Raw genomic sequence first — 12,137 nt, 5'->3', positions numbered from 1 at the left:
AAGATCAACGAGTTCTTGTATTGAATTGCACATGTCCATATTATTAAAGTTATCATGAAAACAGCTGCAGGTGTGGGACAAACAGTGTGTATTTGAATGCATCACTGTACTGTCAAACCGTCCTCATAGCAGCAACAGTATGTCAGACACAGAGTGTGTAATGACATTAATAACTATCAAATCTGATTTAACAGTGCACACACGTCACTGATAACTGCACGACCGCAGCGTCCTTCTGTTTTCATATGTTTGAAATAGTCACAGGATGGAAAACGTCCCCCACTCTCACATTGACCTGTATGTGTTACTATGTGTGTGAGAACTGTGCCCCTTAGAGGCGTGTGTAAGAATAATACAAAGAAAAAAGACAAGTTGCATGTTTCTACCGAGAAGTGTTGTTGATTCATAGTGAAACCAAAGACATGAGTGTTTTGTTTTCTTTGTTTCGCTTTGTACGAATAATTTTATTAAACACCACAAAGCTTTTATTGATGAAGTTGTGTGAGTGGGAACGTGAACTGAATGTCAAAATGTGAGCAATAAAAGTGGTCCTGAAGGATTATTACTGCACAACAGTATATGAGTCGCTTCTACCCCGACATAGTGAAGGGAATACTTTCAAAGTGGAACATACCTATAAATGGTATGACAAGTCATCTGGGTTGTGAGGTTTTACTCTCTCAAACTGGTTGATTAAATCTTACAGTAAATTATATCACTTTGGTAGATTTATATTGTTTTATTTAAGGTCACAAACAGTCCCTTGTGTATGTGTGTTGATATGGAAGAAGTTAGGAGTTAAGTTTCTGCTGTGATCACGTTGATCTGAGGCGACGATGTCAGACACTCTCAGGCTCACAGCTCACTGGTTCCTCTGCTGTCCTCGAGTACAACTACAAGGGAAGAAAACACTGGAAGGACCACACTGACAGTCACTGATTTCAGACGACAACTTCCCATTGTGGCTGCTAGACAGAGGCTGGTCGATCCAAATAAACCACTGAGGCAAACAAAAGTTTCAGTTTAGTGTGTTGTTTGACCTGGAGTGCAATCTGAGGAAATACACAGCAGGTAAATAAAGAAATACAGCAGAAGAAGAGAGGAGAGAGAGGAAGTATAACCTGTTTTCTTCATTATTATTATTATTATTATTGTTATTAAAAGTAAAGCAGTGTCTCATGACATTGTGGGACCTGATAGATTTTCTTGTTTACAATATTAAAATACATATCAGGGCTGGCACAAGGGGGTTTAGGTGCTGATATAACTTGAATTTGGCACTGGAATACCTTAAAAATAAGACATTTTTCCTTCAAAAAAAGTACTTGAATAACATTGACAGGATAACAGGATGATAATTATTTAAAAAAAAAAAATTAGAAAAATGTAGGAAGCCAAAAATAGCCATGTTTGCAATCATTTTCTAATACCGTATGAGCTGCATCCTGCTCTGCGCTCTATAAGTGTTCCTGCTATTGTTGTCCCCAATCAATTGCATGCCTTTACTGAATAGTAATAGCCAGTTAATTAATGATAAGTTAATTTTAGGCCCTGGCAGCATGTGTTTGCACCATATATGAATTTGCACATTTCTTTTGCAACAGAAGGTTGTGGAGAAAACGACTTTGAAAATAAAAATGAGTGCTTGAAAAAGTACTTGAAAGTCATTGAATTTGACTTGACCCTGTCCAGACGAACCCTGAATTAGCTTAAAATTGTAAAGGAATACAAAAAGTGGTTATGAAATTAGACACAGTTGCTTTACATATCAGGCCAAGAACTGTATTTTTAAACTTTCTGGCTAATTTGAACACATGAGTTGCAAAGATTTTTGTTAAGACTGTGATGAGAAGAACTATATCAGTGGTGGAAGATGTATTTAGGTAAAAGCAATACTTCAAAAATACTCCATTACAGGTGAAGGTCTTGCCCCCAAAATTTAAGCAATAGTATGAAAGTATTATCAGACCAAAAATGTTACAATATATAGTGATACTCAACTTGTGGCCTGTGGGCCAAATCTGGCTCATGATAGGGTGCTTGGTGGCCCCCCAACCATTTTCTTACTCACAACATAGCTGAGCTGTGGAGGCAACATTACTCTGCTCTATTCAATTGTGTTAAAAGTGACCCATATAAAGTGGGCAATATTGTTCAAAGTGACATAGTGCAAATCACAGCCACTGAGGTTTATCACACAGTTACACAGCTAGATGACAACAAAGCAAGCGGCTCAGACCAAATCACTGCAGAGCACCTTAAATTGGCAAGCCTGAAGGTTGCAGCTCTTCTTGCTATCTGTTTTACTGGCTTTATGCCTCATGGTCTCTTGCCGGACTCCATGTTGTCTGTAACTCTGGTGCCTGTTATTTAGGACAAAGCGGGCAAAGTGGGGAGCGTGGATAATTACAGACCTATTCCGCTAGCCAGCATGGTATCCAAAGTCCTGGAAATAATATTATTATTAAATGATGTGCATTTCTAGGTACCTCAGACAATCAGTTTGGTTTTAAGGCCAAGCATGGTACTGATGTATGTATCTATGCATTAAAGGAAATAGTAGAAAATTATAGAAGACAGAACTCTTCTGTTTTAATTGGTTTTATTGATGCCTCTAAGGCTTTTGACCGAGTCAACCATCATAAGCTCTTTTTAAAGTTGAGTCAAAGGGGTGTGCCTGACAGTGTAACTAGGATTCTGGCTTATTGGTATGCTAACCAGAGCATGCAGATAAAATGGGGGAATGTATTCTCTGCTCCATTTGGTGTGGGTAATGGAGTTCGCCAGGGAGGACTTCTCTCACCAGCCCTTTTTAACATGTATATGGATGATTTATCAGACCAGCTAAGAAACTGTAAAACAGGTTGTATGAATGGTGATACATTACTTAACCATCTCATGTATGCCGACGACCTGGCTATTGTTTCTCCCAGCCATGCTGGATTTTAACAACTGTTGAATATATGTACTAATTATGGTGTTAATTTTGATGTTAAGTACAATGTTGGTAAGAGTGCTGTTATGATCTGCAGGGTAAAAGGGGATAAGGACCTTGTTTTCCCCTCTTTTTGGTTGGCAGGGCAGCTTTTGTCTGTCTGCAGTAAAACTAAGTACCTTGGACACATTATTAATGATGAAATGTCAGATGATGATGACCTATATAGGCAATGCTGTATGTTATATGCACAAGCTAACTTGCTGGTTAGGAAATTTTCTTGGTGTTGAGATTATGTTAAAATTAATCTTTTAGAGTTTATTGTACTCCTCTTTATACTGCCCCCCTGTGGATTAAATTTAAAAAAGCAAACATCCAGAAGCTCCAGGTTGCTTATAATGATGGTATGCGCATATTGCTAAGAAAGCCCAGGTGGTGCAGTGCAAGTGATTTGCTTTGTAACGCAAGAGTCAATACATTTCATGCTTTGATGAAAAATCTAATGTACAGATTTATCTGTCGACTGAATGGGTCCCACAACTCCATTATTATGCTGCTGTCAAATCCCCGTCTAAGTTCTTTGCGGTACCAGTCACATATGTGGAAATATTGGTATGAGTGCCTTTTTTAAATCTATCTGTGTGTATGTCTTTTAAATGGACCTTGAGTCTGTGAAATAAAAGTTGATTGATTGATAAACTGATTCACAAATTTAAAAAGTGGAGGTTCCTCCGACCCTCCAGAACCTTTCTGGGCTAAGTCCTGAATGTCTTCAGCTCTTAGCAACCACCCTGTGTTCACCTGACCTGTGCGGGGCTAGTGCTAGTGAGCCTTTGGACTCCTGTCATTTGGCAAACGTGGCCCCCAGGCAAAGGAAAAATATCCCCATTATACAGTATATTACTTTTCTCGATTATTATTACAGATGCATAAATAAGTAAACAGCATTAAGGTTGTTGGCAGTTTACTTTATAAACTACTGAGTAGAAAAACAGTGTGTCATGTTTTTAAGATGGCTGTGTGATTTGTGTGGAAAATCTGAAGCAGCAAAGTAACTACAGCCAGCAAATACATGCAGTGAGGTAAGAAGCATGAGGAGCTCTTTCTTTTTGCAACCACTAGATGTCACAATTGCAAAGGACTACACTTATTAATTTATTTTCATATAGGCTAATATTTTCATTTATTTATTCATATTTTCATATAATTTTAATATAGATATATAGCCATGGGGGGGTTTGATTGGTCTCCAGTGGTGTTTGGGTGGGTGCTACGTGTCAAGTGGCACCCACATGAATGCTAAGACCCAAGTTACCTCACCTCACCTGTCAGTGGTTTTAATGTTTTGGCTGATCGGTGTAAATAAATTTGAGTTGAGTTGAGTGTTACTGGATATGTGGTAGTGTTAACTCTCAGACCTACTGTACATGGAGATCATGTGGGACGCACAGTCTCAGACTGTCAGGAGTTTTATGACAGCGAGGATGACCTGGATGAGAGGGTAAACAAAAAACAGGGGGCTTACACTGCAATATCCTCTGCTAAAGAGAAAACGGGTAATAAAAAGACAAAAAATACCCAAAGAAACTTGAGGGGAAAAAAAATAAATCAATTTTGGTCGCGGTAGTTTTACTTCTACTTATGTACAACCACTTTTAAAAAGCGTATAAGGGTTAAAAACATGGTTAAAGACAACAGAGAAGGCTCTGTTGCTCTGTTGCCCCGAGCCAAGACGAACGAGCCCTTCCATGACGTCACTTCCCACGCGCGCTCGATCCAGCTAACGGCTGCTAACCAACCAACTGACATCCGACAACTATCCAGGACATTTTTACACTTTGTCTCCATACTGTCACCGCAGCAGCCCAGTAAAGACAGAGCACCCCCGCCGTCTGAAGTGTCTCATCCGGCCGTTAGGACGCAGCTGCGGCTCGGTACGGAGGGCTGGTCCGGTTGTTGACATCCATGAGGACGGATGTGTTGTGTCAGTAGCTCCACTAACGTTACAGCACTAGCTACTTCTTCTTAGCGGAAGTTTTTTTCCACTGGTATGCATTTAAACCCTTAGTTCGCTCTGACGCGGCGTTAAGCCGGACTTTAGGTGGGGTTTATTTTTGTAATATTCGGTTACAATGAAGCTGCAGTGTGATGTCGAGGTGGTGAATCGGTTGCTGCCCACGTTTGGGATGAAAAGTCGAGGCAAAGGGACGAGAGCTGTGTTGTCCATTGGGAAGCATTTGGACAAGACGAGTCAACGGTGTAACATCTACATGATGATCTGCACAGCTAAAGACAGAGCAGGCTCAAAGTACAAGGTCAGTGACTGTTGTTATTGTCTGGACTGTAGAGGCTGTTCAAGCTATAGTTACATTCATATAATGTATTCCTGGGTGTGTGGCCTCTGTTGTTTATCTCCAAATTACATTCAGGTTTAGTTCAGAGTACTTTATTCATCCCTCACATAGCATTTAATGGCCAGTTAAAGTTTTAAAATACTAAGTAACTTCATCAAACAACATCAATCATACTTCTAACCAATGCCTACATGTTCAGTATAATACAAAATGAAGTTCCTGAAACATGGATTACATTTAACAGTCTATATACTGTATTAAATGACAGTTTCTTTTACATTTCTTATTCAGTGTATGTAAGAGCTGCTCATATTTCAGTCCCTCCAGCCAGGCATTGAACTGGATCCTCTCCAGTTTTCTTTTTTAAACATAAAGATAGTTGCAGAATAGCTACAACTATGTGCAGCTCAGTCTTGACAAGGTGCTAAAAACACCAGTGAGTCCAGATTGGTAGTAAACAGAAAGATTAAATTCACCTGAATCAGCTCTGTGGTTGACGTAAAGAGCAAAGTTTGTATTTACAAAGATGGATAAGAAAGCAAAGCTCCATTAAGTCATGAATCCTGTGACTGATCTGGTGGGACAGACATTTACACATTAATATCAACTCAGGAGAATTAGTAAATCACCCTCCTCTGTTTCATTCTCTTGCATTGGGGTGGTATGTTTGTGGTGCACATACAAGGAATTTCACCTCAGTCTTTGGTTTCTTTCAATGTACATACACAAAATAGACATACAGCTAAAAACAAGGACAAGAAAGCTGAAGAAATTTAATCAAGTGTTAAGCTCTTTTACAGCAATGCCCTGACTTCACATTCAGTGGGCTAGGATACAAGTATGTAACAGTAATCACAATAAAGTGATGAAAAAAGTCCATAAAAACAAACAAGTAGCAGCAATATCTATCAAGAGTTATAAACAGCAATAAAAAGTAGTATAAAGATGAAAAAGACAGATACTAAGAATAGAGTCTGCCGTAAAGGACAGAGACATAACAACAACAACAACAACAACAACAATAAAAACAGTAAAATGTAGAAAATCAAACAGCAACACTGTAAAACAACCATATCATCTAGCATACACTTAAAATGATGTAACGACACATAGCTGTCTAATTTAAATACCTCTTGTAACTTGTTCCACTTATTTGGTACAAAAACCTGAAAGCTAGTTTACCGAGCTCTGATCTGATCTGAGGAGTTTCAAGAACTAAAACTTATTGTCAACGTTTGTAATAAGAGATGGGTTGGATTTTTAAAAGCGAAGTGAGGTAGAAGGGCAGCTTTCCAAGTAGTGCCTTATAAAGAAAAAGGAGACAATGTTTTCCCTTCTATTAGTGAGAGACGACCATCCCACATTCTGATTTAGCTCACAATGGTGAGTGCTAAAAGCATCACCTGTAATAAAAGGAAGAGAACTGTGCTAGACTGTGATTTTAGTGTGGATTGAGCTGCATGCATATACAAAAATATCACCATAATCTAAGACTGACAAGAGTGCTTAAACAGAAACACTTGACTACTATGTACAAAAATAAATAAGTGTATGTATAAACAGGTTGTTTAAATACATGACATAGGTGGATATTACAGTATATACAGTGTATATAGCATGCTGGGATTATGTTTGACAGACATTTATTTACATATTTACAGTGTGTATTAAAATTATAAATAATTATAATTTGCTGGATTGGATTTACTGGTGTTGTCGCTTTTGTTGTTACTGTTGCTTGGCTCCTTGACCCCTTGAAACCGGAGCAAATTGACATGATTTCTTTTAAAAACATGAGCAACGAAAAAAGAAATGACCCAAAAAATGAGCAGGAAATTGGTAAAATAGATTAAAAACTACAAAATAACACAGAACATGACAAGGAAATTACCTGAAAATAGTGCTTAAAAATTATAGTAATTCTGTGACGTTATATTAAAGTAGAACAATAATAATAATAATTTTTAAATATACTGTAGTTTTTCTAAGCTTTCTCTATTTTTCTGTAGTTTTTTGAAAATATTTTTTTCTTTTTTTTTTTGCAATTTGTGGGACATTTCTTACCAAATTGCTTATTGCCCTTTTCCCATGTTTTTGAAAGAAATCACACCAATTTGTTTAAGGTTCAAAGCCTTAAATACTTGCAAAAGGTATCTGAAGGCAGCACAAGAAAAGTGAGGTCACTCAAGGTTTCAAAGGGTTAAACTATAATTTAAAAAAGTAAAATAATATTTGGATGAAGAGAAGAGCAAAATAAACTGTTGTTCACTGTAATGTAACAGTTTGATACCCAATCTGGTTCACCCAGTGTATAGGTCACATTATAACAAAGCATTTTCATTTCTACAAGGGCATCCAATTTACATGCTTCATTCCTTTTAGCCTGCACATACTGTATAAGTATAGTTTAGTCAGACAGAAAATTAGTTGGTTGTGTTATATTACTCATCAGATCTTATGCTACAGTTTCGTTTTTAAATCGACAGTTTCAAACGTTGCATTAGCAACACATTCCAGCAACTTAGACTGTATTTTTGCTTCTCAAGTAGCTCACTCCCCTGTGTCACTCAATAAATCTGCTTATTTAATAATTCATCATTATCTTTCCCAGGAAAACCTAGATTGGAAACCTTAGAAGTATTGTTTTCATGGTCTCAAATGCTGCCTTCAGGTGCTCCTCAGACACTTCTGATTTAAAAGGCCACAGCTGTGTAAAGATATAAACCTGCATGTTGACGAAAAGGTTAAAATGCTTGCAGCAGTCCTGTCTGCACTTGTTGAGACAGCGAAATTACACTTGGTCGAGTGGAAATGTACACCCGCCCTGTTGTTGTGTCATGTATTTTTCCATCACTGACATTTGCCAACTTTCTCTCGCAGCTGAAAGACAACATAGAGAAGTTCTTCACTTGGTTTGTGGAGGAGGGCAAGGCCACAGTGAGATTAAAGGAACCCGCTGTTGACATTTGCTTGAGCAAGGTATGACATCCAGCATGGTGTAATACCATCTGAGTATGAAGACGTTTATAAGAAAAGGCATGACAAGATTTTCAGGTTTATGATGAAGCAACTTCATTTTTATTTCCCTGAAAACTCTGCCACAAGAGTCAAGTTGTCCACCCACTTGTTTATCAGCCAGACAGACCCAGTCGCTTGTTTTGACTGCAGCTGATTCCTGGACAGTCACCATAGCAGCCTCATTGTTTCCAGTTGCTGTAAAGCCGTCCTGGCTGTTTTGATTTCAGGGGTGACCTTCCACCTAGATTCTACTTGTCCTGTTGAAAGACATGCGCTCACACACCCACAAACAGTCTGACGCCACAGTAGGCAGGCAAACAGGGGAAACAAATTGTGGGAAATGTGTAAACCAACTTTCAATTGACCTACAGGGCCACAATATTTGACTATGAATTTAAGCTCACACCCCAATATGTCTTTGGGTGTTTACTGGTTGACAGTCTATTATATTGGACTGTGTTGGATTGTACAGGTATTCAAAAAATTGAGTCTAATCCCTGTACTTTACATGCTGAGTCACTCACACATTTATTCCCAGCAGCAAAAAGCATATCATGTTCATCCAAAGGAACTGTGTCAAGTTATTCCAGGCCTGAGAATTTAGGTTAGATATTTCAAGGAATCCGGTCAAACTCGACCACCTGAATGTCACTGTGTGCCTGCTGTTTCTGTTACCTGTTAACCTATTAATTCACATGTAACTTCATTTATTTCTTCATGTTTTTATTCGTAGGCCGATGCAAACAGCTTGAAGAACTTCCTCTCAGCTGCTCGTTTGGCAGACAGAGGAAGTGACGCGAGCAGCCTTCCTCTCTCCACGCTGACTCCTGTTCGCGCCAAAGACGTAGAGCAACCCAAGAAGAAGCTCACCATCGTCTCCAAGAAGGACTACCCCCTCACCTCCAACTTCCCTTACTCTCTGGAGCAACTGCAGGTCTCCTACTGCAAACTGTCACGGGTGGACATGCGGATGCTGTCCCTTAAAGGTAGAGCGAGCCAATTTATATTTTGGTCGATAGAGTTTGTTAGTGCTTGATTTACATTCGGTGTGATTCCAATACTGATCATCACTAATCTAGGAGACAGATAACCGATATTTGGGACCGATATACATTTGCAGTAACAATGAGCTATTGCTCTTCCACCTTCTGGGCAAGTATAGCAGCCTGCCTTCCCAGAAGCTGGTATGTCTTAGGGTGCTTTCACACCTGCCATTTGGTTCAGTTCAGTCAAACTGAGGTTGGTTTGCCCCCTAAGTGCTGTTCGTCTGGGCACGTGTGAACATAGTAATCACACTCAGTTGTGCACCAAAACAACTGGACCGAGACCTTCTTGAAGAGGTGGTCTCAGTCTGGTTACAAATGAACTCTGGTGCGGTTCGTTCGTGGTGAGAACTTGTTCCGACTTTGATCCGAACCAACTGCAGTCGCATTACACATTGTTTGGGTTAAACATGAGCATGTTACAGTCCTGGAGGATTATTAATGTGCACCTCCTCCTGTACTGCCTTAATATGCACATTCAGCACATCCAATGCATCAAAACATTGTTTTCTAGTTGGAGCTGCGCCTCGTTTCCAAACTGCATGGTTTGACTAAAATGAACAATGACAGCAATATAGTCCACGATGACCAGTGCTAAAATCAACCTGCGTATTTGTCCCTCCATTGTGACATTAGAAAGTGTCACTTTTATCTTGCAAGTGTACTCTTCTTCAACGTTTTGTTTACTTCCTGGATTTTTCCCGCAGGAAAATTCTGACCAATCGAGAGCAGCTGTCTCACACAAGGCATTTGATCTGGTCCGCTTGTAACACAACTCCCCTCTTTTGCTAGACACCTTTACGCCTTAAACACAATATGCTAATGCTATTAGCATAAGCCTATGACATTTTACATTGTATAAATTAGCCTAGCGGCTGGTGGAAATTTCCTAACAGTGACAAACGAGACACTGACTCATCGTGGGTTGGATGTGCATCAGTGAGGCTGTTTTAAGTATGTCAGCAGTATGAAATGTCTGTACAGTCAGGGATCAGCTGTGTTTAAAATTTATGATAAACTTGATGAGTTGTATCATGGAAGCTGCAGGATCCAGTGTTTTAGGAACTTAGGATGAAAAGGCAAGAAATTTCTACTTATGTTGCTTTGATTTTGATCATTGTGTTTTAAATTTGTTTCTTACAAAAGCCCTAACTTTTTTGATGTGCCATACTTAAATAGCTGGATTGCCCCTTTTAAAGACGGGTATTGTTCTTTGTTTTCGCAGCTCTCCGCAAGCTAGACCTCAGTAACAATCACATCAAGAAACTCCCTGCCACCATTGGTGACCTCAGCTGCCTCTCTGAGCTCATCCTCCACAATAACCACCTAGAAGCCTTCAGCCAGGCCCTGTGCCTGTCCACCCTGCAGCGTACGCTCCAGCTGCTGGACCTCAGCCAGAACCGACTGCAGTCCCTCCCCGCTCAGTTCTGCCAGCTCAGAGAACTAGTGAACCTCAAACTGGACGACAATGAGCTCGTCTGTTTGCCCTTCCACATTGGCCGGCTCTCAAAGTTGAGGTTCCTGTCAGCGGCGCATAACCAGCTAGCGGTGTTGCCCAGTGACTTCCGTAAGCTGAGTCTGGAGAACCTGGACCTGTTTGGGAATCCGTTTATCCAACCTAACCCTTTTGACCACACAATGAAACTTACATTCCCCCTTCCGCTTCAAGAGATGGCTTCCAGAGCTGTGGCCAACCTCAGGTTAGAATAAAACATGCTCGGTGTATCATACTGTATCTTCACTGTGGTTCTTACAGCAACCTTTAAAGTTATCCTTTCTGATTCACCTCGCAGGTTACCATACGGACCTCACCTCCTCCCTGCCCACTTGTGTCGCGACCTCGAAGTAGCCAAGACCTGCGACTGCGGGCGTGTCTGCATCAATTTCTACATCAAGACAGCAGTCAGCATGAACCTGCACCAAGTCTCTCACACAGTAGTCCTGGTGGACGACATGGGGGGCACGGATGCTCCAGTGCAGCGGCACTTCTGCTCCCTCTCCTGCTACTCTGAATTTTTAGACAACTCCCTCCAGAGAGGGATCAGATGAGGAAGAACAAACTTTGTTTTTGTTTCACAGGAAACACACTAACAGCTGGAAACCGCTGTGGGTTTTGCAATGGGTCACAAGTTATGACATAGTGCTGGATAGTAGAGTTTTCTGGTAACGGAGAATCTTGACTGACTGATTAAGCTTTTTACAAGTGCTTCAAGCTGCCTGTTTTAAACTTCCATTCAACTTACAATGCACTTCACACTGACCTGCTCCATCTGTAACTGAGTGGCACTGACGTTATGTAACGATAGCGGGCAGCAACACTGACAAAGTGAAAGTCTGACATCGCTGCTGGTGCCATACATCATGTTCTTCCTGCCTCTTAGGGCCCTTTCACACCTACCAAATCAAATGTCTGCAATGTAACAAAAATGCAAACCTCCTTTCCGACTCTCAGGTGTGAAAAGGCCCACGGAGCAAAGCACAGTCTCTCCTACTGACCCACTTCGACTAGGCAGGGGAATAATGAAATTAGATGAATTAGAGTTTTTTCCTGAACACAGTGCCTCAGGGTCCGTGAGCGTCAGCTGAAGGGAGTTGGTTTTTACTGTGCTAATGACCCACATTTTTTATATATACGTGTAAAAAATTCAATAAAATGAACGTATTCATCATGTTGCCCTGAGCGGTTCATTCTGGAGCACTGAAATGATTCATGTGTCATGTATTTGAATTAAGCTGTGGTGGAAGAAGCACTCAGTGTCGAAAGAGGCTCTACGGGCAGTTGTGCTT

The 12,137-nt window shown here is 40.3% G+C and overlaps 1 protein-coding gene across 1 annotated transcript; it reads left to right on the top strand.

Annotated features, from left to right (window-relative positions):
• The first annotated feature begins 4,690 nt into the window (after positions 1-4,690).
• Positions 4,691-12,023, top strand: lrr1 (leucine rich repeat protein 1). Its single transcript, XM_049595316.1, has 5 exons — positions 4,691-5,250; positions 8,170-8,268; positions 9,041-9,293; positions 10,576-11,050; positions 11,144-12,023. Exons 1-5 carry the CDS (start codon positions 5,068-5,070, stop codon positions 11,397-11,399), a joined length of 1,266 nt encoding a protein of 421 aa, XP_049451273.1. The 5' UTR covers positions 4,691-5,067; the 3' UTR covers positions 11,400-12,023.
• Positions 12,024-12,137: the final 114 nt, after the last annotated feature.

This window comes from Epinephelus fuscoguttatus, linkage group LG14, assembly GCF_011397635.1.
Source record: "Epinephelus fuscoguttatus linkage group LG14, E.fuscoguttatus.final_Chr_v1".
Taxonomy (NCBI): Eukaryota; Metazoa; Chordata; class Actinopteri; order Perciformes; family Serranidae; genus Epinephelus; species Epinephelus fuscoguttatus.
The sequence above is the reverse complement of the archived record's forward strand: the minus strand, read 5'-3'. Positions and strand labels throughout refer to the sequence as shown.

Bases quoted from the DNA above. Each gene is read 5' to 3' on its own strand.
- lrr1 (XM_049595316.1), top strand. From the start codon at position 5,068: ATGAAGCTGCAGTGTGATGTCGAGGTGGTGAATCGGTTGCTGCCCACG. The intron at 5,251-8,169 runs GTCAGTGACTGT...TTTCTCTCGCAG, and splicing joins GAGCAGGCTCAAAGTACAAG to CTGAAAGACAACATAGAGAA. The intron at 9,294-10,575 runs GTAGAGCGAGCC...TTGTTTTCGCAG, and splicing joins GCGGATGCTGTCCCTTAAAG to CTCTCCGCAAGCTAGACCTC.